The sequence below is a fragment of the Somniosus microcephalus genome, chromosome 23 (genome assembly GCF_052327205.1).
Source record: "Somniosus microcephalus isolate GS21.2 chromosome 23, FLI_Smic_1.0, whole genome shotgun sequence".
In the NCBI taxonomy this organism is placed as follows: Eukaryota; Metazoa; Chordata; class Chondrichthyes; order Squaliformes; family Somniosidae; genus Somniosus; species Somniosus microcephalus.
The window spans coordinates 29,867,713-29,891,860 of NC_141009.1; the positions used below are offsets into that span (position 1 = coordinate 29,867,713).

The 24,148-nt window shown below is 39.3% G+C and overlaps 1 protein-coding gene across 5 annotated transcripts in view; it reads right to left on the minus strand.

Annotated features, from left to right (window-relative positions):
* Window positions 1-24,148, minus strand: part of rabgap1 (RAB GTPase activating protein 1) — a 205,337-nt gene that overhangs the window by 126,646 nt on the left and 54,543 nt on the right. For 4 of the 5 annotated variants that reach the window (XM_085965697.1, XM_085965694.1, XM_085965698.1 and 1 more), the window contains 6 exons: window positions 19,736-19,943; window positions 17,017-17,191; window positions 15,183-15,340; window positions 10,237-10,347; window positions 6,907-6,973; window positions 2,673-2,775 (listed from right to left, as the gene is read on the minus strand). In XM_085965697.1, the coding sequence (XP_085821823.1) occupies window positions 2,673-2,775; window positions 6,907-6,973; window positions 10,237-10,347; window positions 15,183-15,340; window positions 17,017-17,191; window positions 19,736-19,943 (822 nt within the window). Of the gene's footprint in view, window positions 1-2,672; window positions 2,776-6,906; window positions 6,974-10,236; window positions 10,348-15,182; window positions 15,341-17,016; window positions 17,192-18,137; window positions 18,236-19,735; window positions 19,944-24,148 lie in introns of those variants that run through there. The other variant, XM_085965699.1, reaches the window with a different exon arrangement.

Genomic DNA, 24,148 nt, shown 5'->3' on the forward strand with positions numbered 1-24,148 from the left:
GTACTTGGTCAGATGTGTACCCGAGTGATATTGCATATATTTTAAGTTAGCCTATACATTCATTTCAGTTTAATATGGAATAACTTTAAATTCTGTGTCATTTTCAAAGTTTGTATATCTGGGTGATTTTTATGATGTGTAAGATCACACAGCTTTCATGGATGCATCCAAAAGCTAACAGGTTTGTATAGGTGGATGGCACCACTTGCAGGCAGGGTTGGTATAAGATTGTGAAGAGGAGAGAGGTGAGACAGGCAATGGGTGTAAGCTGCAGAAAGGCAGCTTTGATTTTCAGTGGCACCTGCCAGGATAATGCCTAGATGTAATATCTCCAAGTTTGCAGATGACACAAAGCTGGGTGGGCGTGTGTGCTGTGAGGAGGATGCAGAGAAACTCCAGTATGATTTGGGCAGGTTGCGTGATTATACTGCATCTGCCAAATGTGGATAAATGCGAGGTTATTCACTTCGGTGGCAAAAACAGGAAGACAGATTATCTGAACGGCAATAGATTGGGAGAAGGGGAAGTGCAACGAGACCTGGGTGTCCTTGTGCACCGGTCGCTGAAGGTAAGCATGCAGGTGCAGCAGGCGGTTGAGGCGGCAAATGGTATGTTGGCCTTCATAGCGAGAGGGTTCGAGTACAGGAACAAGGATGTCTTGCTGCAGTTGTACAGGACCTTGGTTAGACCACACCCTGAGTATTGTGTGCAGTTTTGGTCACTTTATCTGAGGAAGGATGTTCTTGCCATGGAGAGTGCAGCGAAGATTCACCAGACTGATACCTGGGATGGCAGGAATGACGTATGAGGAGAGATTGGGTCAATTAGGCTTATATTCGCTAGAGTTTAGAAGAATGAGAGGGGATCTCATTGAAACTTATAAAATTCTAACAGGACTAGATGCAGGAAGGATGTTCCCGATGGCAGGGGGAGTCCAGAGCCAGGGGTCAGTCTAAAGATAAGGGGTAATCCATTTAGGACCGAGATAAGGAGGAATTTCTTCACCCAGAAAGTGGTGAACCTGTGGAATTCTCTACCACACAAGGCAGTTGAAGCCAATTCATTAAATACATTCAAGAAGGAGTTGGATATATTTCTTAAGGCTAAAGGGGTATGGGGAGAAAGCAGGGACAGGGTACTGAATTTGGATGATCAGCCATGATCTCATTAAATGGCGGAGCGGGCTCGAGGGGCCGAATGGCCTACTCCTGCTCCTATCTTCTATGTTTCTATATTTCTATAAATGGATCTCATGTACTCTTTGGCAAGTTTTAATTGAACAATAAAAAGTTAAAGCTTAAAATTTTATCTCACGATAACAATGTGACAGTTACAAAATCAGTTCATGCTACTATTTCCTGCAACTACACCACTACAAAAAAAATCACTGCATTTTTCTGATCAAAAACACAAAGCTGATAATATAAATAGGGCCAACAGTAATTCCAGTTTCTTTTTTCTTCCACAAACTTGCAAATAATGGAACTAATGCTGTAAACAATCCAAAACACACATACTGAAGAACAGTACACAGTATACATTAAATCGGTCATAATGTTAAAGCTTTTATTAGATTATATTTTATGGTTTAATAAGCTGCTTTTGGATTATTTTGGCTTCATGTATAGATCAAGATTCCATCATATGCCAATCCACATTATACAAACCTGTTCTAAGAAATCAAATTTCAATTTAGACCAACGGTGATGTTATCACCTTCAGGAATTGTTTTATTTTGCAGAGACAACATAATTGAGAACAGAAAGAACTATGAAAAAGATTCAATGATATAATCAGAACACGCTGCAATCTGCACATTAATCTAGCTCCATTTTTGTCATTGAATGCTCTACGGGCAAGCCTTCCACCTTCCACCCTCCATAAACTTGAGCTCATCCAAAACTCTGCTGTCCGTATCTTAACTCGCACCAACTCCCGTTCACCCATCACTTCTCTGCTCGCCGATCAACACTGGCTCCTGGTCCCCAAATACCTAGATTCTAAAATTTTCATCCTCGTGTTCAAATCTCTCCAAGGCCGAGCCCCTTCCCTACCTCGAACCTCCTCCAGCCCTACAACCCTCCAAGAACTCTAATATTCCTCCAACTCTGGCCTCATGTGCACCAGCCACTTCCTTCGTCCCACCATTGGCAGCCGTACCTTCAGCAGTCTAGGCCCCAAGCTCCGGAATTTCCTTTCTAAACCTCTCTCTCCTCCTTTGAGACACTCCTTAAAACCTACTTCATTGGCCAAGCTTTTGGTCACCTGTCTCCTTTTTTGATTTGTGTCAATTTTTGTGTCTGATTATGCTCCCGTGAAGCGCTTTGGGACATTTTACTACATTAAAGATGCTATATAAATGCAAGTTGCTGCTATAAATATATATTTACATCACATCATGACAGAATAAAAGGAGGAATAAATGCAATGCTGGTCTCTTCGGTGGCTGGCATTTATAAATTTTTAACCAAACATTATTCGATGCAGAATTAATCCTACTTATAAAACAGAATTTGTAATAGCATCAAGCAGGTGAAAACATGTATAGTCTGGACTCCTAACTCCTATAAATTAGTCATTATGGTATGAAAGCATACAGATATTCCACAAGAAGGCGTGCTTTTAAATGGTATCCTTTCACTTTGCATCTTTAAATAAGCATAATTTATTACCTTTAGGCGTTTCTTCATTTACAGCTTGAAAATGCGTTGTGTTGGGATTCCAGCTACCAGTAATTATGTAAGATTTACCATCTGAGCTTTTACCCATTGATTCCTGCAAATAAAAATATATATTGCAACAGAACTGGTCTTACTGCTACTCTCGTTAACGAATACTCAATTTATTTTACAAAGCTACCTTGGAGTATTATGGTTTTGCTCTGTGGGTGAAACCATCTTATTTATACTATGAAGCAATTTTCACCAGAGGGTAGGCTTGAACTCATGCATATTTTGTTGGGATTTATTAATTTATTTTTAAACTGTGCTATGACTTTTCATCACAACTACTGTCAAACCACGTAGTAGTGGATGGGAACGAGTGGGAGGGCTTGTGGCAGCTGAGTGACAACCCTACTTTTTGGGCAAACCTGCTTTCATTGCCAAGAACAACTAGAACAAGTCAAGTCTCCTGGTATAGGATTTAATATTCAAATACTCTGAAGCTTCACCTGGCATCTTCAACCTTTCAGCAATTAACCAGGATGCGGTGAAAGTGGCTTTTGTGAATTGTGTTTTAGCTCTTAACCTCAGGGCTATACCCACTCCTGTCCTACCAGTGTGTCCACACCATCCATCTGAATTAGTTCATTTTGTGCTAAAGGCCCTTGAACACAGGAAACAGGTTTGAGACTGTCCAAACACATTTCATATCAAACCAATATTGCCAACAGAGAGAGGAAACACCCAACCCTATTTTTCTTCACCACCCCCACTAATGCAGGAGTGTCTAATTGCTTGTCTGACATCCAGTGCCAATTTGAGCTCCACGTTAATCGGAATTAGGCTATCTTTTTCAGTTCTCACCAGCACCTACAGACCTCTGGCTCCAATCCATCAACTTCCCCAGGTGCCCACTTGATGGGCAACCTTGGTCTTCTGTTCAAACCAAAGTTGAGCTTTAAGCTCCAATTCTAGCCCATCGCAAGACTGGCTTCTTCCACTTCCCTGCCCTCAGCTCATCCTTAATGCTGTTGAATTCTGTATCCATGCACTCATTACCTTGAGGATCAATTCTCAAATGCTCTTCTCAACAGCCTCCTTATCCTTTCACAAACATATGCTAAATTGGCACTCTGCAACTCTAGTCTTCTCATGCAACGTATTGAAGTGTCACTATACCCACTTCGACATTAATTTCATTTGATCTAGTTATAAAAATTTTAAGGTCACTGTTCAGACAAATGGCAAAGCACGCATATATCTGGAGTTTCATCATGCAAGCCATCATTTTGGTATGAGGTAAAGCCTCCACTTTAGTGAACTTAAAAAATTTAAACCACTTACATTTATACCCTAAAGTAGTAATAAACACCTAAAGAATAACAAATTCTCTTTTTAAGTTTAAAGTAGTACACCATAGCGATAATTTTACAAGCCTGCACTTCTAGCTGGGAGCTTTGCCTACCAGAACCCCATATCAGAAACTCCGGCATATGCTGCCCACGATTTTCCACCCATTCCAGCAGCACAGATGTGTAAATTTACCACATGTAGAAAAAATAATCTACATACATGGCAGCTAAAAATGATAAAAATTCAAAGTTTAATAGTAAAATTATATATGAATATATAATTAAGCAGAGCTACTGAAGCAATAAATCCCTACACAAACAGTTTTTAATATCATTTTCAAAACGCAAGTAGATTGACAAAAGCAAATTAATGTTGTTTCCTCAAAATCTGATGCACTGCTTTAAAACTACTGTTTGTGTCAAGTTAACATCCCCAGATAGCACCATAAATCACATAAATTAAGAACAGATTTGAACAGGGCTGCTACATTCTGGTTTCTGCCATTTTGCCACAACATTAAATATTTATGTACCAAACACTTTTACCTCTGGCCCAACAAATGTCTCTTACTGTAATTATAGGCACTGGACTCCTTCCTCCAGTATTGCACCTGCTCCAAGGACCCAGCATTGGCAAGTTACAAACCAACTGGTTGCATTACACCTTTTCTCTAACCTGAAGAAATCCTATTCAAAAGAATTTTTTTTTAAACTTCTGAGCTATTGAAATGTAGCATTAAGACTTTAGAATTGGGATCCCTGGATCATGCTTCAGTAATTCTAACTTGGGCTCATGGAGATGTCAAGCAGAGGGAACCTATTTTAATGTCTTCCTTCCTCAGCCTCTGGAAGGTTACGATTTTTTTTTTTTTAATAATAAAAACACCACAATATCCCTGGGTAATCACTGACTTTGCTTTGGGAGCGGGCCAAAGCAGTACTCTGCACTTTGATCGACATTTCCGATGGGAAAAAGGAAGTACAGTTCTTCCCAGCCAAGAGTGCAGATTCAAGTGTTCAAATCCACCAACGACAAATTGGGCACCATAAGTCTTTTCCCTCCCCGCCCCCCCTCCCCCCAAACTCCTTCAGGAGACCGGAAGGAAATCAAATACTGAATTACTCATTTTGCTTACCAATGCTGACGTCTATGGGTGCAGCGATAAACAAAGCCATCTTTTGCCACTATTCAAAGGATGTTAATTAGTTTAGACGGCTTTATTTTAACTTCTATAAATCATAAGTCCAAGCATCCCTGGAGATTTGGAGACTAATTGCATGATCTTAAGCACTAATCCATCTAGACCGAATGGCATGGGATGCACTACCAGTTCCTCTGTTGGCTTTGACAAAAAGATGACCCTTAAATTGGCTCCCCTACTCCTGAAAGTATTTCATGAAATCACTAATACTCTCTCCGTCCCAAAACACAAACGTGCTACAATCTCTCAGACTGACAAGGGACCCAGTGGGCAGACCTGCTGCTGCTATTTCTCTTTTGAATTGTGATTCCAATTTTTTTTTTGAAGAAAATTTTTACAAGTTGTCTGAATAATGTGTTTTCCAAATTAATTCATCATAATAAGGCAAATTTTATTTAAGAAATTTTTATTTTATAATATTCATAAATTGCTGATCAGGTATTCAACAGAAATCACACAAATTACACCTTGCCCTCTCTATAGATACGGAGAAAGCCTTCAATAGCATGGAGTGGCTTTTCATGCAAGGGATGCTATTGACTGTGGGCTTAGGTAATTTTTTTTTTTTTTTTTATAAACACACTAGATCTCCTTGCTATACTTTTAAGTCTGCACATCCATTGCCTCTAATGGAATAGCATAGTCTTCAAACGGATCTTTTCAAAACAAGTAGCCGTCTATCGGCCTTTTTTTCCCCCCCATGGCTATTGAACCGCTGGGTAGCAACATTCCCATCATTCAAGACACTTGATGGAGTTGAGTGTCAGGTAAAGAACATGAAATATACCCACATATGGACACTTTTATATATTTCTAGCCTCCAGCTTGCTCTCCCCTGCATTCTGGAGTGTATTTGCCATTATGGTTCTTTTTCAGGTTATAAGATCAATTATAGAAAGTCAGAGTACATGGCCCTCAATGAAGCCTTATTCTTCATTTTTGGGAATATTGCTTATTCCATTGGCATGGCTCAGGTTTTCAGACATATATATATATATATAATATATATATAATGAGCTGTATCAGGAGATTTGTTTATATGGGGTAATAGACATCCGCGGATCACTTATGTCTTTGCATCATCCATTCGATGAGGCTGAGGTAATCCTCCTCAATTGCTAAGTTTTAGTTTTTGACTGCGCAGCTGTGCTTATTTCTAGACTGGGCTTCTGAAATGGAAAAAGGACTTTTTCCCCTTATTCCTAATTCATATTTTCCCTTTTTGGAAGTCACTGCCTCTCCTGTGGTTCAGGGCACATCTCACTTTAGTGCAGCCATGTGGCTCTGGCAAGATATATTCCATCATTTTGTGAGGTTTGTCTACCTATTCTCCTCCGTGGAACAACCTGGAAACCCATCCTTAAGTGCTGGAGGGGGGAGCTTTCTGAATGTTGCAAGATTTGACTTTTGTGGTTCTCCGGGGTGACTCAATCCAATCCTTGACTTTGCGAAAAAGTGGTGACATTAAAAAAGGCAGACTCCATCCTTTAAAGCTACTGTGAAACGACCTCAGATTTTTCAACACTACTGTGCTTCATTTACTTTTACAGCTCTTTTCACCAATAATGGATTAAACTGAAACATCCTGATTAAAAACAAGAACTTTTACTGACACTCCTCAATTCACTGTATTAGAAATTCTAAATAAAGAAAATGAAAAGATGTTGCTTATTTCGAACACCATCTTACCAAATCCAAAAGATGCATGTCACTGTTGCGTACATCTTTGCCAGGACTGAGAAGAAGGCCAAAGCACCTAATGAAAGAACATAACTGAAAATATTGATAAAGTTATGGATACAATAAAGTGTAATGATGTTAATGCTTATTCTGCTAATACTTGGTTGCAGTGTTTTATTCTAAAGCACGGTATTATAATTTTTACCACATGAGCAAACTTGCGTTTCAAATATAGTAACCCCTTGTTAGATGGCAATTGAAATAGTGTGCGCAGTTTTCGGCACTTCATTATAGACAAAATAATTAGAGTTAGAGTAAAAAGTACAATGCAGATTGACTAGGATATTGCCAAGAATATAGTTAAAAATGAAGATTAAAAAAAAAAAGTGCATTGAACAGAACTGAGCAGATTAAGGGGGATCTGACAGAAGTGTTCAAAATGATGCTAGGATTTGAGGGGATAAATTGTGAATTATTTCCACAGGATGCTGAATTGGTAACATGCAGCCATAAATGTAGGATTCGTATTAGAGGTATAAAGGGGAAGGGTAGAAGAAATGTTTCAGACAAACAGTTATTACAAAAAGGAATGCATTACCACAAATGAAACTGAGTCAATCACTGCATTTAGAAATAAACAGTTGAAGACATATTATAGGGTACTGAAAAAATGGTAGGACGGTAGATTTAGAGGTGATGGCTTGCATCAGTACAGGTATGATGGGCCAGTGGTCTCCTTTTGTACTGAAGGTTTATGTTTGACAAAATCCTGAAATCCCTGCAAATTACCACCATTAGGATGTACTGCAGTTTAGTGATATCTAAAAGCAGTGAGCCAAAACAGCAGCATTGGCTGACTTTTCTGTGGTACTATACTGCCCCCTACATTTTTATAGAAATAATATCCAACTTTATTGGAAATTAAGCTTTTCACAGATGAATGTAGGTGTATTGGGTCATGCACAGAAAGAAAGCTAAAGTAATGTTAAACAAAAATGTTTCAAAGCAGTGCACTTTGAGCAACTCTTCCCAATATACACCAACTATAGGATTTCCTCATCATTGAGGGCAGACTAGTTCCCTGATGCAAAATATCTGTTCCTAATCTGTTTTTAACTTCAAAGAATAAAACACAAGGGGGAAAATGAGTAAAATACAGAAATTAGGCTACAGATATATTAACTTCAAATTGCATGATTGTTTAGAATACACAGCTCTTTATATTCTCATCTGAACAAAATCAGTACAGGAATTAAGCTTCAGGGCACAACTTCAAACCTCCAATTAGTTGGCTAAAAAGAAGTTTTAGCAGAGGTCTTAGCAGCAGACACAATAGTCTATACAATGGAGATGTGATGATAAATTGAAGAAAACAAAACCAGAGTTAATCTGATTCAAAGAGTATATGCAAATATCTGGATGAAAAGGGGCTTATTTCAAATTTATTAAAGCGTATTAATTTCTTTCATGAAGTACTTTTTGTGATTCAACTTTAATAGCATCTTCCCTTCTCTCTCGGGTTAGATGTTATTTTGCACTTGGTGAATTATATTTAAACCAACAACAAATGCTTCTACTCTTTGGCCCAGATTTTGTGTTGAGAATAACGGTGAGACTAACAGCGCTCATCGTTATTATGGAGTAAATCGGACAGTAACTTCCGGAGCTAAACGCAGAAACCCAGAAGTTGCGGTCAGAGTTACCCTGCTCTGCCACAGGCTGCGTTATAACAGTACCGCGCCAATAGACTCTGCACTGAAATCCATGCAAGGGTGTGAACACGCCAGACAGTTGGGGCTGGTGCATTCAAGTGCAAGTGAATTTTTGACGGCGTACTAAGTCATAATTACTGCCAAACAACCCCGCTGCACTGAAAATTTTATTTTACAAGTGTGGCGTCTCTTTCCTTCAGAATTTAATTAGTGTAGGAGATTTTAAAAAAGAAATTAAAATACTTTTTTTTTTTTTTTTACTGCTTCTGCCTCTTATCTCTCAATCCCATCTTTCTTTCCAAATCTTTATTTCACTTTCTGTACATGATTTAAATATAATCTATAATTACTGGTTTATACTTCCTGGTTTAGACTCTGCATGTCTCAGTGAGGATTCTTCAATCTGATTAGTTAAGGAGCCTCGCTGTTTCTTGCCCAGCTCACACACGCCACAGATCCCCTTGTAGAGGACGCCGCGCTGGATCAGGCGCCTGTAGGAGCAAGTCTCCCATCAAAAGCCCGCAAAAAACTGTGGCGGCTGTCAGCATAGTGAATAGCGAGCACCGTTCCTTCGCCGCTGACCACAAAATCCAGGCTTTTATATTATATCCCATTTGTTTGTTCTTCATTTGTTTTTGTTGCTGCCTCCTTACTTTGGACTTCATTCCTTCTCATCACCCTCCATTTCACAGAACACTATTGTGTACAGGCAGCTACCTCAGCAGAAACTGAAATCCCAACATCCACAGATTGCCAATGAATCACAAAATCGCTGTAAACCAGAAGCCAATTTACACAAGGTACTAAGTGTCTTTTTTTTTTTTAAATTACAAATGCTTCCAGTTACAAGATGCAGTCATACAATTATTCAAAGCTGGCAGTCAACAGAAATGTAGTGCCGTGCACACAATACTGAGGAATAGAGAGTAAGCTTTACATAGGAGCTAATGGACATCCTAGGGGTCACTTTACAAGTAACAGCAAGGTTTAGGTAACGTATACTTAATTGAGATAGGAAGGTGTTCATCTCTGGGGCCAGAATTCAAATCTCGTTCTGACTGATGGGATGAGTCTCTTTTCCCTGGTCTATACTAGGATCTTACATGAAATGGGTTTGGAAAATCTCCAACTAGTTCATTGTGGATGCAAGCTCACAACACAAAATGGACCACAGTTTGCCACAAATTGTTTATCTCATTCAGATAGTCTACAGGGATAATTGGTATGGGAAAATAGAATTTTAAAAATCATTGAGTAGGGGTCTACCTATGAAGTTGCGGATATGGTGTGGGGGAAGGAGAGAAAAATACTTGCTGCACCCCAATCCTAAAACTTAAATTGCATTGAATCTCACATTGAATCACGTGAAGTTTTATTCCAGGGACATGAATTGGAAGTGTTTCCCACACAAACACCATTCACATCACAATATGGCTGAAAATGATGGGTTTCAGACTGTCCCTCATCAACAATTTAAAGTACAAACACCTGACCAAAGGTAGACTAACAGACAACCACATTGTACAGATACATTTAGAATAATAGAGCAATTCAAAAACTTAGCAAATTACCCAAATATCTTTTTCTATTATTAGGTGAAAAATAAATATTCATTACTATTTGATACCTTTCAATTATAAGTTCCTTGTTGGATGCTTGCTGCACAGAGATCACAATCTTCTTATCCATTCCTTGTCGGAGTTTGAAGCACTGCTTATCTTTATCTTTGGGGACTGCACTGTCAAGCAAAATCCAAAAACATTAACTCATTTTGGCAATTCATGCAAGTGAATTCAGTATCTTTTTACTCACAATTCACCTCTGGGGTCTGGGTCTGAATTCCACTTGCCTACTGGCATGAAAGATTTCTCTCTGATGCCTGAAAGATCTCCATTTACAATAGCAGCAGAAATCTCAATGCAGCTTTCTGTAGCCAAGAGTTACAGCACAAAAAGTCCCCATAATGCAGCACAAAGTTGTATCACTGAAAAAGGCTACAGGGATCCTTGACTTGCAAAATGGAAATGTCACACCAGTACATTAGAGTGTGCTCTCCAGTGGTTCAGGTTAAGATATGCTGCTGCAGAGTGCAGATGGTCATATAATCTGCAACATTAATCTGGCAAAACTTCATACATATACTCATTACAAGCAGCAGCAACATGTTCCATCCTACAGTATGGACATCCCTTACCTTGATAAGAACAAAATTGCCCCCCAGAAAGTATGGATTGAAGAGAAAAGGAACTTTTAATTACTATCTAGTATTATATTTTAAAGAGAAGAAAGTGTCTTTATGATCCAGAAAGTCTGTTATTCATCATATTTCCCAACTTAAAGCATTCAATATTGTTTGCAGTTTAGTGGTCCAGCATGGCATGCTAAATATTACAATATAGAATATGAAAAATGTACAATACCACAAAAGCAACATTACATATTAACCATTTAGGAAGCCACAAAACAAATTCCACAACACAGAAGTTTGCTTTGCTCCTTCCCACCCCCAATTATCTCCCCATTTTTCCTGAAAACACCAACTCATGCTAGGGTATGATTCCACAGGTACTACCAGCCCTCAAAATACCTCACCCAGATGGCATTCTTCATGTGCAAACCAAGTGCATTCACAGGGTATTTGACTACTTTGGGAAGTGGGGCCAGAATGCGGAATTACAGCCAAGTACAATCCGGTTCTCAACCGACATCCACAGATGTATACGTTCCAACACTTGGGATACTTATATTCTATGCCTTGGCTAATGAAGGCAAGAGCAGGGAGGTTATGATGGAGCTGTACAAAATGCTAGTTAGGCTGGAATACTGTGTGCAGTTCTGGTCGCCACACAATAGGAAGGATATGATTGCATTAGAGAGGGTGCAGAGGAGACTCACCAGGATGTTACCTGGGCTGGAGCGTCTCAGCTATGGAGAGAGACGGGACAGGCTGGGGTTGTTTTCCTTAGAGCAGAGAAGGCAGAGGGGGGACCTGATTAAGGTGTACAAAATTATGAGGGGTGTAGATAGGAACTTTTCCCCTTAGTAGAGTGGTCCATAACCAGGGGGCATAGTTTCAGGGTAAGGGGCAGGAGGTTTAGAGGGATTTTGAGGAAAAACTTTTTCACCCAGAGTGTGGTTGGAATCTGGAACTCACTGTCTGAAAGGGTGGTAGAGGCAGGAACCCTCAACATTCAAGAAGCATTTAGATGAGCACTTGAAATGCCATAGCATACAAGGCTACGGGACCAAGTGCAGGAAAATGGGATTAGAATCGGTAGGGCTTGATGGCTGGCGCAGACACGATGGGCCTCTTTCTGTGCTGTATAACTCTATGACTATGACTCTATAAAGCTGTATGAATAACAATCAGGAGCACCAACTGATTTTTTCCTTCTAGTCTCTGGGCACAGATGCCCAGTGCAGCACCTCTACCTCTAACACTACCACAGGGGAGACCGGTTAACTCAGCTCATACCAGGGATTGAGCTGCGACTGTAAGGGTCAGCATCACACCAAGCAGCATTTTACTCACAACCACTGAGCCACTCTACAAAAAAAAGTACATTTCTTTCTACTTTGAAAATATTCAGAAGGGTTTCAAATTCAAGTGTTCATCATGTTGGACCACAAAGAAACTCGGCATACAATATTGAATATTATAAAAGTTGGGAGTATAGTAAGCAGCAGACTCTCTGCCATAAAGATGCATTATGCTGGTTAACATACAATCAGTGTTTCATCAGCTAAGAGTGCTGCATGTCCATCAAAACTGGTTACTTAGCTTCTCTGATGGCTCAGTCAGTGAGCACCTGAACCATACAAACCAGGAGGACTCCAAGTTCAAGGTTCACTCCCCATTCTGTGCACAGTTAGCTGACCTCAGCCATGGTGGCAATAGTGACCATGGCATTCACAGCTTGGAGGAGGCACGGTGGAATGGTCCCCATTCCGGATCACTATCTAATGAATCATACTAGAAAGGCCCACGAGTGGCTGGCAATTGAGGGCACGATTGGGCTTTGCTGCGATACTCTGGATAGCACAAGAGAGGCCCAAACCTTTAATCATTAAGAAACGACAGGGTGCTGTGATAGGAAGGGCACTGCCTTTTTTTAATTTTAGATGAGCGAGCCAGGAAGGGCCAAATGATCTTCATTAGTATCTAGTGATTTTGTAATGGCTCCCACAATGGAGCAGCCTGCCAAACACTCAGCACCAAGCTTCAGATAAGAATAATGGTCACTTGGGTGAGGTACCAGGGAATAACTGATGCCAATGGAACTGCACTCCAGCAAGGAGCCAACACTTTCAGGAGAAAACAGGATGGGAAGAAAATCCATGAGAAAATTTTTTTAAAAACTCGTTACTTAAATATAGTCAGTTGGACCAATTAAAAATACCTTGTGCTTGAAAGATATTCATTAGAAAAATATATAGCCTAATTTAATTATGATATTTCAAGGCATTTTGAAATTTTCAAATGCCATCGAATCCTAAAACATTTAACAACTATTTTAATCACTTTCAATATGTAGGCAAGACCTTTTATTATATTTGTAATATTTTTAATTTTATTTAAGAAAAACATTTTATTAGGCAAGTAAGTAACGAGCATTTTTTCCTCAGAATTTGGGGAAAAAAATTCAAAATTTATTCCAATGGATATAAAAAGAGAAAATAATTATTCTTATCTTCAGCTGCCAGACAACATTTTTCAACATGTAGGTCAGGTTTCAGTCTTAATGTTAGTGGGAGATAAAGCACTTCTGACATTTTCTAAGATATAGCCACTGAATGTTCAATATTTTGACCAGAAAGCTGATCACTGTACAACTCTGCTATTAATGTCCTGTGTATTTTTAGCTTATTAATTTTTACAATATTTGCGGCATGGTAGGGGGTTAAGAGGGTAAAAAAGGAAAACAACTCCGGTGTTTCTAGGTACTGAGAGGTCAGTCTCAGTCATTTATAGGTCACAATAATACAATTGAATGTGTTTCAGTTCACTTAGTTGGAAAGTCAATTTCTATTTAGTCATTACAGCAAACCGGAATGACATGAAACAAAATATGTTTTATGAAAATGGTACCATTAAAAGTTAATCCTCTAGTGTGGATACCACCACACAACAGTGACGTGATTCACAGGTAAGGTAGCCTAGTGGTTGTGATTATGGCGCTAGACTAGCAACCTAGAGGTTGAGAGTTCAAACCCCACCATAGCAAGTTGTGAAACATGCGACTCCAGCCCCTCACTACATGGTCGACTCAAAACCCTCAAGGCAACCAGGGATGAGCAATAAATACTGGTTTTCCAGTGTTGCTCACATCCCAAGAACAAATTTAAAAAAGCACACTGCAGATTAATGTCCTCCATGTCACTGGCCAAATGACGGTAGTCATGAAGGCACCCTGGAATCACAAGCATGTGCTCCCAAAACCACCCCCAAGGTAATGATTTTCAGAGTTTCCTCATCAGTTATAACATTGCCTCTCCCTTCAACATGGTAGAAGGTACTACACAGGGCAACTTGCATTATGCTATTTACTTTAAAGAATGTCAAGTCAGACTGGAATTAGAACAACAGGGTTTTAATTGCTACAACCTACTTTTGTCATGATCATTTTCCCCTTATTAGAGTGGGAAGGAAAGAGTACGAGGAAGGAAGGAAAGAAGATAAATAAATCAGTTATAAACAGGAACTTTAATCAAATAAAATTTTAATGAAAAGTATCACCAATGGCGTGCTTTAATAAAAACAACGCATCACCTTAGCGGAGTGAGCTTGAGACAAGGAAGAGGCTGTTGAAAGTGAAATGAGTTCAGTTAGTCTCAGACACAGAAGTTGTGTTCTTTGCTGGCAGCAACATCCGGCTGCCTCATCTAAAAAGCCAGTCCAAAGTTTATACTGAATAGAAATGTCATGCTAGTGCACTGAATAAGAACTGAGGTCATGGCTGATCTGCATCCTTAGTCGGATTAAGCTTCTATTTGTTAAAAATAAATCCTCGTTTTATTGAATTTGATTACATTTAGAAATATTAGATGTTGTTCCTTCAATTGGCTCAACAAGCACAATGAGCAACTGAGCCATTGAGCCATTGAAAAGCAGGAGTTTCCGAGTTTCAATCCTCCATCAGTGCGGAGTTATCTGATCTCTGCCAGGCAACTGTAGGAAGGCTACAATTTGCCTCAGCAAGCCTGGGTTGGTGGGAATAATGGTCAGGGCTGCCACTCCCAAATGCTATCCAGCTCCCCCTGGCAAAAAAAAGAGAGTTAACCATGTGGAATAACAAATCTGCAGTTTGCAGGAATTTATATTTCCAACTAGATCATTGTGCCTTTCAGATAAAATCATCAACAGTAACTGCAACTGATAAAAGCTGAAGTAGCGCTGTAAAAATGATCTCATTCCCAATTGCAAAAGCAATTCATCAGACTTAATATTGTGACCAGCCAACACTATTCCAGGGGTGGATTCTGTCAGCAGCTGAAAAATGATTCATTCACTAACACCACTTCTCTTTAACAGGCAAAAAACAGCAAAAAAAACACCAAGGCTTTGTCAAGTACCTGAAATATCCTTTTCCGTCGTCTTCTTTAATCTCCAAAGAGACAGTAAATGTGAATACATCGCTGTCTGGGGTTAGTGTTGGTGGATTTGCTGAGAGAGGAGTCTGCTTTGCTGACCGTCGGAATGCTGTGGCAAAGCTGTACAGTATACGACTTACCTAAAATAGATGATGAAAAAAATGAATGAGCTACTACACCAGTCTTGGGTTAGAGTAATTTCCAAAGTTTAGTCTCCAATTTCCAAAAGTATTTAATTTTAATTGAATCATTTCCAAAATCTAAACTTTCTAGTAATAACTTCCTGTTTTCAAACTTTAAATGAGCCACTGACCAAAATAATGCTCATTTAAGATCAATTCTGGTCAAATTAAACCCCTTTTAGATCAAAAATATCCATTGTATGAAACAGTTCCAATGCAAGGTCAATAGTCGAGCTTCAAATCCCAATGGAGATCAAGTTCTTAAGATAAAACCTAAAAGGAATCGTTATTTAAGATATGTGCCCCTTATCAAATCTTCAAACCATTAAACATTTAACAAATGTTTGTGTTGCGTTATTAATGTTGATATGGAGTTAGACAGGACCCAATGCTACTTCAAGCAATTTGAATAAATAAATACACCATTAATTTCTATTGACTGTCTTTAGAATTCTGAAGATGCTCGACCCAAACCAAGAATATATTTACTGAACAAACTGAACATCTAGCACCAGAATGCAGGTACTGGATTATGAATTGCACTAGTGAATAAATTATTCCCTTTCCTTTGACTAATATTTTGGTATTAAACAAATACAAGGATGAAGTATTTTTTCTTAAAATACACCTACATTCCTTTTTATAAAAAGGAGAATACCAAGCCATTGGAGAGGTTCCATCAGGACTACAGTGCTTTGGATCAGCTCTCAAGCCAGTCCAAAGTCACAGCTACCAGCGTTTAACAGAGCTAGTCAGGGGCGCATAGGGACTCTCCCATTGGCAATGTCACTGTGCATCTCGGAGAATGGGTTTTCAAAATAAAAATCAAATCAGATTTTTGCAAGTACAGCAAATTATTTTTTCTAAAGTATTCCCTCTATACTTTATTTCCCATTTCAAGCATATTATTACGCTAGCTGTCCTCTCATTTGGTAGGGCTGCTCTTTTTACAGGCTGCATTTGTTTTGTGGAATCTGATAAATCTCATGAAATTCAACATGAAATTCAACAGTCTCTTAAAATCAGTGGGTAACATTATGAATTTCACAAGGTCTTCTTCATTTCACAGACTTTACAAAACAAATACTGTCCTGAAAAACTGTCCCAATTATAAAATAAGGGGCACTCACTTTTATTGAGAGCTGTAACCCTGCGCAGTTTACCTGCCTTAGGACCAAGCTCACCGATCTACCATAAAATATACATTTTTAAAACTTGTTCGCCCCCTTTCCCTCCTTCCCCAAATTCCACCTCCAGGAACAGCAGAGCTGGCGGGCTGTGAAGTGAGGCTGAAGCACATGGAGCGGAGCCCAGTTGAAGTGTGCTAAGCTGCCTGTGGCATCTGGATCATATTATGAGCAACAATGTCATAAGGCATTAAAGCATACACGATGATGTCTTAAAAAAAAAATCACTAAATTTAGTAATTGCAAAAATCAACTTTTCCCCTTGAGCTAACATGAATGGAAAAAATTCTACAAAAGGCATTTACAAAATATCCTCCAAATATCAATTGTCACGAGAACAAAAATATAACCCACCACTACAGTGCATCTTACATTTGTTTTTAAACAACATTTAGCATTTTTAATAAATTTGCAACTCCTAAAATGGGTAAAGGCTATAGGACTTACTGCTTCTTGTATTTCACATCGAAAGACGTGAATCCTGAAAATTTCTGCATTGTAGTGACTTTCAGTGAAGGCCAAGCAATCACACTCAGCAGTGCCATCATGTCCTCTGACACAAAAAAGAATCTTGTAGATTGGATAGTTTGCTATTTCAGCATTTGTCTGTGGATCGAGCAGTCTGTAAACAATTCAGAAAATATTGTTATAACGTCTTCCAGTGCCAACTGTTACATTTTTCTCAAACTTCTCTTTTTGTGACATATGAAATCCTTTCATGTTTTACACAGGGCACACAACATATGCTCATGAAAAACAGAATCCACTCTCATACCTTTGTTAATGCAGTTTTGACCCATCTGAGAAAAGGCACATCAGGCCACAGTCACCCAGGGACAATTCTCCTTCCAATTTCCCCATCATTCATGAGGGAAGATGCCTGGTGTCTGCTTAGTCCCTCCTCACATCACAACATGTATGTTGTAGAACAGAAACTATGCCCAACCAGAGTCACTGCACAATTCATTGCTGTTCTTACCTTCCAAGCTACCATTTAAAAAAAAAATTAAAATCAAATACATCTCAGAATAATTTGAACACATTCACCACATGTATTTTCTGAGATTTTTGCCTGAAGGAAAAAAAAGCCAACGAGAGTATAAAAGCAATACCCCATATGAAGAGTGTAGAAGACACTTCAAAACATAGCAAATTATTTTCCGTCCCATGAAGACCTGTCATTTTGCGTCTCTGCTCACATTAAATGGCTAATGTTAATAGAGTGCCATTTATTCCCTGGGTACGGATATGGAACTGCCTTGTATTTTATGCTCTTTTCTTGGCTTAGATACCTTCAACGCAGCAAATTATTTTCCCACATCAGATATCTAAGCAATGGACAAGTGACAATGGGACGGCAAATAATTTGTTGCATTGAAGGGGCTGAATTTTCCGGTGTGGTAGCGGGCAAGATCGGTGGCGGATCGGGTGGGAAAGTTCTTATTTTTGACAGTGGGTCGGGAACCCGCTGTCATCTAGCGTCTGTTATCACTGAGCCGACCCGACCCGACCCAATTGATATATTTATTAGGTAGTTTACAGGCACTTAGGAGCCTTTCTTCACTTACTTTTTAAATTTCCCTGCATGGCCACGGGATTCACGCAGCTCGGGAACCATGTCTGTCAACCTGAGGCGTGATTTCCGTGGCCATTGCTCCAGCTGATTACTTGACAGCATGAAAAACAAACCAAAATAAAAACATGTTGATTACATCAGCTAACAGATTGATGGAGATTCTGTCCTACTTGAAAAGTTACTGGTAAATGTTAATTCAGAAATTCCTGAAGGGATGAGAGTGCTGAAGGCTCCCATCCTACTGTGGATGGTGAGGGAAATACATTTTTCACTGGCCATTCTCAGCTGTTGCCTTCCAACTCAACAGTAAATGCAGTGAATTAATCTGCACTATAAAAAATTACATACCATTTAAATAAATTTTTGTGTTGTTTCTGTTCAGGTTTTTCCTCACAGTATACTATGATTGTCCAGTTACAGATTAAATCAAGTCATCAACCGTAACAATTTCATTCTTATCACTCATTTCACTGGTTCAATTTGCTTTCAGTCCCTGAATATAACTAATGTAATTTTTCAGTAAGAGACTTTGGGGGTGAATTTCTGCAGCGGTTATCTCACTTGTCCACTGTTAACTTCAAAGGAAGAGCTGCAGAAATCCCAGAAACACAAATACCACTTACACTGTTTCCGCAGCTCATCTGCTGAACTTGCATAAGACTGTAAATCAACCCCTTTACAATTACATTTAAAGTCTGCTTAATTTTATGTATTACCTATACACACACACATTTTATTTGTACCAGCTACTGATACAAAAGTCTACAAATTTGTGACTAACTTCCCAATTAATGTACTTTTTAAATTATGTTCTTGATTGTATTTGTAGATGGCGTCATATTACTTAATGATATTATTTAAATATTTCTTTGTCACTTATAGATAGCTTTTACTAAATTATTGTAGAGTAAAGATTCAACACCCACTTTGTTAGATTAAACATCAAATATAATGCAGCCAGGGTCCTTTTAAGGACCCCAGCTGAAAACACATCATGAATGCCATCACCAAACCTGCTCCATCTAACTGGGCCGGGCAATGCGCTGGGCGGGCTTAACAAGCCCCATTAAGTTAAGTTCATTTTCAGCAGCGGGATGGAGCCAATAGCAGGGTTGGGACCCCCCCCCATGGACACCGCCCGCACCGGACCCGCCCAGGTAGGTAAAATTCTGGCCAAGGTGTCTAAACCAAGAAAACAGCCAAGTACACAGCAGTCCTACAATTAGTTCTAGATCAGAACAAAATTTGAAGGGAAAAATAGATGGTGGGGGTAAAAGGGAAGTTCATCCTCACTGGAACAGGCTTGGGGATTTGAAAACTAAAGGTAAAACAAGCGTACACAATGAAGCTAGGAATCAGTTTCATCCACTGATGACCTGGCATGCTGAAGGAGAGTCAGATATTGTCAGATGTGCAGAAAATATTAACTCTGGCATAGGGATAACCCAACTAAACATGAAAGGAGTACAATATAGATAACTTGCAAATATATAGCAAGCTTTGATATGCACTGCTCAAGTCTCTCAAAATTAGAAGATTCCTCCCATTAGCACTCCACCCAAATTAAAAGTCAGACAACCCGATTCTCACCTCACAATTCCTTCTGAAACATTAGGCACTGAGAGTGTCACATCTAAAGGGACTTGGCACTGGCTTCGCAGGATGGACATCATCCGTAGGGCTTCAACCTCACTCCGAGGAGCGTTCACTGAAGCACATCCCAAGTATGTGAGTTTGCTGAACAAAACGCTGTCTTCATCTGGTATAGGTGTAGAGGGACTCGAATCTGGAGAGTCCACTAAGTTCAATAAAAAGACAATGTTAACGTCACATTACCATCACTGTAGCTCGTATCAAAGCAGGCTCCCATTTTTCATTCTGGGGTACATCAGTTTTTATTAGCTCTTCAGATTAATTAAAATAATCGTTTGATTTACAATAAGTAAACCAGCTTTAAAAGGCTCTCAAATGTAATGAATGTTCAAATAGCTCTCTTACTGAAGAACCATATAAATAATCTCTTCTACACACACACACAAACTGGTCCCACCAACCTTTTAACTGAGCACATTCTATATGGCTCTGAGAGTTTAAAAATGTCTGCAATAGAGATTTGATTAAAATATGAAAATACTGCAAAATTTAGATAATGTTTTTGTGGCACCACACATTTAAATCTTATAACTCACTTAATTGCACAAGATTTCTGTTAGTTCTTACATAAACCAAATCCACACAAGATTTTGGCAGCATTTTCCTGTGAAGACCTGGCAATTCAGGTTTCCCTTCTCTGCAGGAAGCCACTCGGATGTTGTTGCCTCTCAGAAGCAGACAGGTGTTCCATAGGGAATCCTGCCCATCAGCATTCTCTCAGCTCCTGGTGTTAATCAGGTGAGATAACACAAAATGCTGGCAACACTCAGCAGGCCAAGCAGCATCGTGGAGAAAGAGTTAACGTTTCAGGTCGATGACCCTTCGTCAGTACTGGAAAAAGTTAGAGAAGTAACAGATTTTTAAGCAAGTGTGGGGCAGGGAAAGGGAGGTGGGGAGGAAAGATCAAAGGGAAGGTCTGTGATAGGCCGGAAGGCAGGAGAGATTAAAAGACAAAAGGGATGATGATGCAAGGCAAAAGGAGATGGTAATAGGGAAAGTTAAAAAACAAAAGGGGACTCAAGAGGAGGTGCAAATGGCAAAGGCAGAATCATCAACAGCTTTACATTACATCGGATTAATAGCACAGAAACAGGCCATTCGGCCCAACCAGTCTATGCCGGCATTTATGCTCCACTCGAGCCTCCTCCCGTCTTTCCGGATCTAAATCTATCGGTGTAACCCTCTATTCCCTTCTCCCTCATACTTATCCAGCCTCCCCTTAAATGCATATTTGCTTCAATCATGCTATGTGGTAGCAAGTTCCACATTCTCACCACTCTTTGGGTAAAGAAATGTCTTCTGAATTCCCTACTGGATTTCTTGGTGACTATCTTATATTGATGGCCTCTAGTTATGCTCTTCCCCACAAGTGGAAACATTCTCTCTGCATCCACTCTATCAAAACCTTTCATGATTTTAAAGACCTCTATTAGGTCACCCCTCAGCCTTCTCTTTTTCAAGAGAAAAGAGATCCAGCCTGATCATCCTTTCCTGATATGTATACCCTCACATTTCTGGTATCATTTTGTAAATCTTCTCTGAACCCTCTCCAGTGCCTCTATATCCTTTTAATATGGTGAGCAGAACTGCACGCAGTACTCCAAGTGTGGTCTAACCAAGGTTCAATACAGATTTAGCATAACTTCCCTACTTTTCAATTCTATCCCTCTAGAAATAAACCCTAGTGCTTGGTTTGCTTTCCTTTTTTATGGCCTTGCTAACCTGTGGCGCAACTTTTAGTGATGTGTGTATTTGTACTTCGAAATCCCTTTGTTCCTCTACATCTAGACTCGCAGCTTCCAAGTAATAAGTGACCTCTCTATGCTTCCTACCAAAATGTAATACCTCACATTTGTGTTGAACTTCATTTGCCAATTATTTGCCCATTCTGCAAGTTTATTAATGTCCTCCTGTAATTTGTTGCAGTCCTCCTCAGTATTGACTAACCCCCCCCAACAATTTGGTGTCATCCGTAAATTTAGAAATTGTGCTTTTGATTCCAAAGTCTAAATCGTTAATATAAATTGCGAACAGCAGTGGTCCCAGCACTGATCCTTGTGGAACACCACTACCCACCTTCTGCCACTGTGAATAGCTACCCTTTACTCGGCTTTCTGTTTTGAAGCCAGCTAGCAATCCATTTTGCTACTTGTCCCGACTCCGCATTCTCTGACCTTATTCATTAGTCTATTATGGGATACCTTATCAAAGGCCTTTTGAAAATCTAGATAAATCACAGCTACTGCATTACCATTGTCTACTCTGTTACTTCTTCAAAAAATTCCATAAGGTTGGTCAAGCACAATTTTCCCTTTTGAAATCCATGCTGACTATTCATCATTATACTTTTAATTTCTAGATGTTTTTCTATTTTCTCCTTCAGTAGGGATTCCATTATTTTTCCTACCACCAATGTTAAGCTGACTGGTCTGTAATTCCCTGGACATGTTCTATTCCCCCTTCTTAAACATAGGTATTCCGTTAGCTATCCACCAGTCCACTGGCACTACACCTTTTTCAAACAAATTATTAAATATATGTGTACTAATGCCTCTGCTATCTCTTCCCTAGATTCTTTTAAAATGCAGGGATGCAATCCATCCAGACCAGGGGTTTTATCCTCTGAGTTTGACTAGTTTATTTAATATATCCCCTTTTTTTTTTTTAATTTTAAATGCACTTATCTTCTTACTCATCTCTTCATCCAAGGTCATGTCCACCTGTTCCATCTCCCTGGTAAATACCAAGGCAAAATAATTATTTAATATTTCTGCCATCTCCCTATCGTTACCTGTGGTATTGTCCCATCTATCCTTTAATGGCCCTATTCCCATCCCAACCTTCCTTTTTTTAAATTGATGTGCCTGTAAAATATTTTACTATTTTATATTCCTTGATAATTTAATTTCATAATTCCTCTTTGCTTTCCTAATTTTTTTTTGACTTCTCTCCTAATCCCTTTGTATTGTCTCTTATCATGCTGTCTATGTACTTAATGTATGCCTCTTTTCTTACCCTCAATTGTTCCCTTATGTCTTAGTCAGTGTTTAGTTTGTTTTTTCACTTTAGCAGAATATATTTTCTTGCACTCTATTGATCACAGTTTTAAATGTTTCCCATTGTCGTTCTACATCGTTGTTTGCCAATATTGTTGCCCATTTTATCTTCCCAAGTTCTATTCTCAACACCTCAAAATCAGTTTTTCTCCAATCTATTACCCTGGTTTTCATCATACTTATGTCCTTCTCAATTATCATCTTAAAGTATATTATATTATGGTCACTATTGCCTATATGTTCCCCGACTTTTACTTCTCTTATCTGCTCTGGCTCATTCCCCATAACTAGATCCAAAAGCGAATCCTCCCTTGTTGGGCTTTTTACATATTGGGTTAGAAAGGAGTCCTGTAGACATTGAAGGAACTCCATTCCTTAATCCCCTTTACCTACCTCATCTGTCCAATTAACATCGGGATAGTTGAAATCCCCCATGATTATTATTCCATGCTTTTTACTCATTTCTCTAATTTGTCTGTACATTTCTTCCTCCACCTCCCTTCCACTATTAGGTGGTCTGTAGACTACACCGGTTAGTGTGATTGATCCTTTATTGGGCCGGATTTTCCGATCGGAGGCTTCCTGCGTGTGGATGCCTCCGTTCGGGAAAAATCGACGCACTTACCTGCTGGCTCCATAGGTTCCGAGACTTCTAATCCTGGGCCTCTCCTGGTCCGCGCGTGCCGAGGCCCAGGTATCCCAGAGGCGCATGCGGTTCGCAAGCATCCCTGGGATCACGTGGGCCATGGGGAACCAATCAAAGAAGGGAATCCCCCTACACACTTTTGATGCATAGATCACTTAAAAAAGTTAAACACTAAATACATTTTTTTTAAATCACGTATTTAAAATTAGGTAAAATTACATTAAATTGTTGGCCCTGAAATTAGGATCGGGGGCTTGCCGCGCGTGCAAGCCCCCGATCTGTACTCACCCTGCGCGCTGACATCTGAAGCCCGGGCCTGCTTGCATTTCCTGTCACAGGCCCGGTTCAGATGTCAGCGCGCAGTGCTTACCTGATCCAGCGGCGTAGTTAGTGCGATGTGCCAGCTGGGATCAGGTGAGCACTGTACAACCAGAGGAGGGGAAGGTTCATTCATGAGTTTGAGTGTAATAGCTGTCAAACTCATGAAAACTACGGGGGCACAAAACACTATTTAAACTTTAAATAAACATTTAAAAAACATCCCAATCATTAAATTAAGTATAAATAAGTTTTAAAAAATAATTTAAACAATAATTTTTTGTTTTTGAAAAAAATAAATTTTTAATAAAGGGTCTAAAACTAAACTTA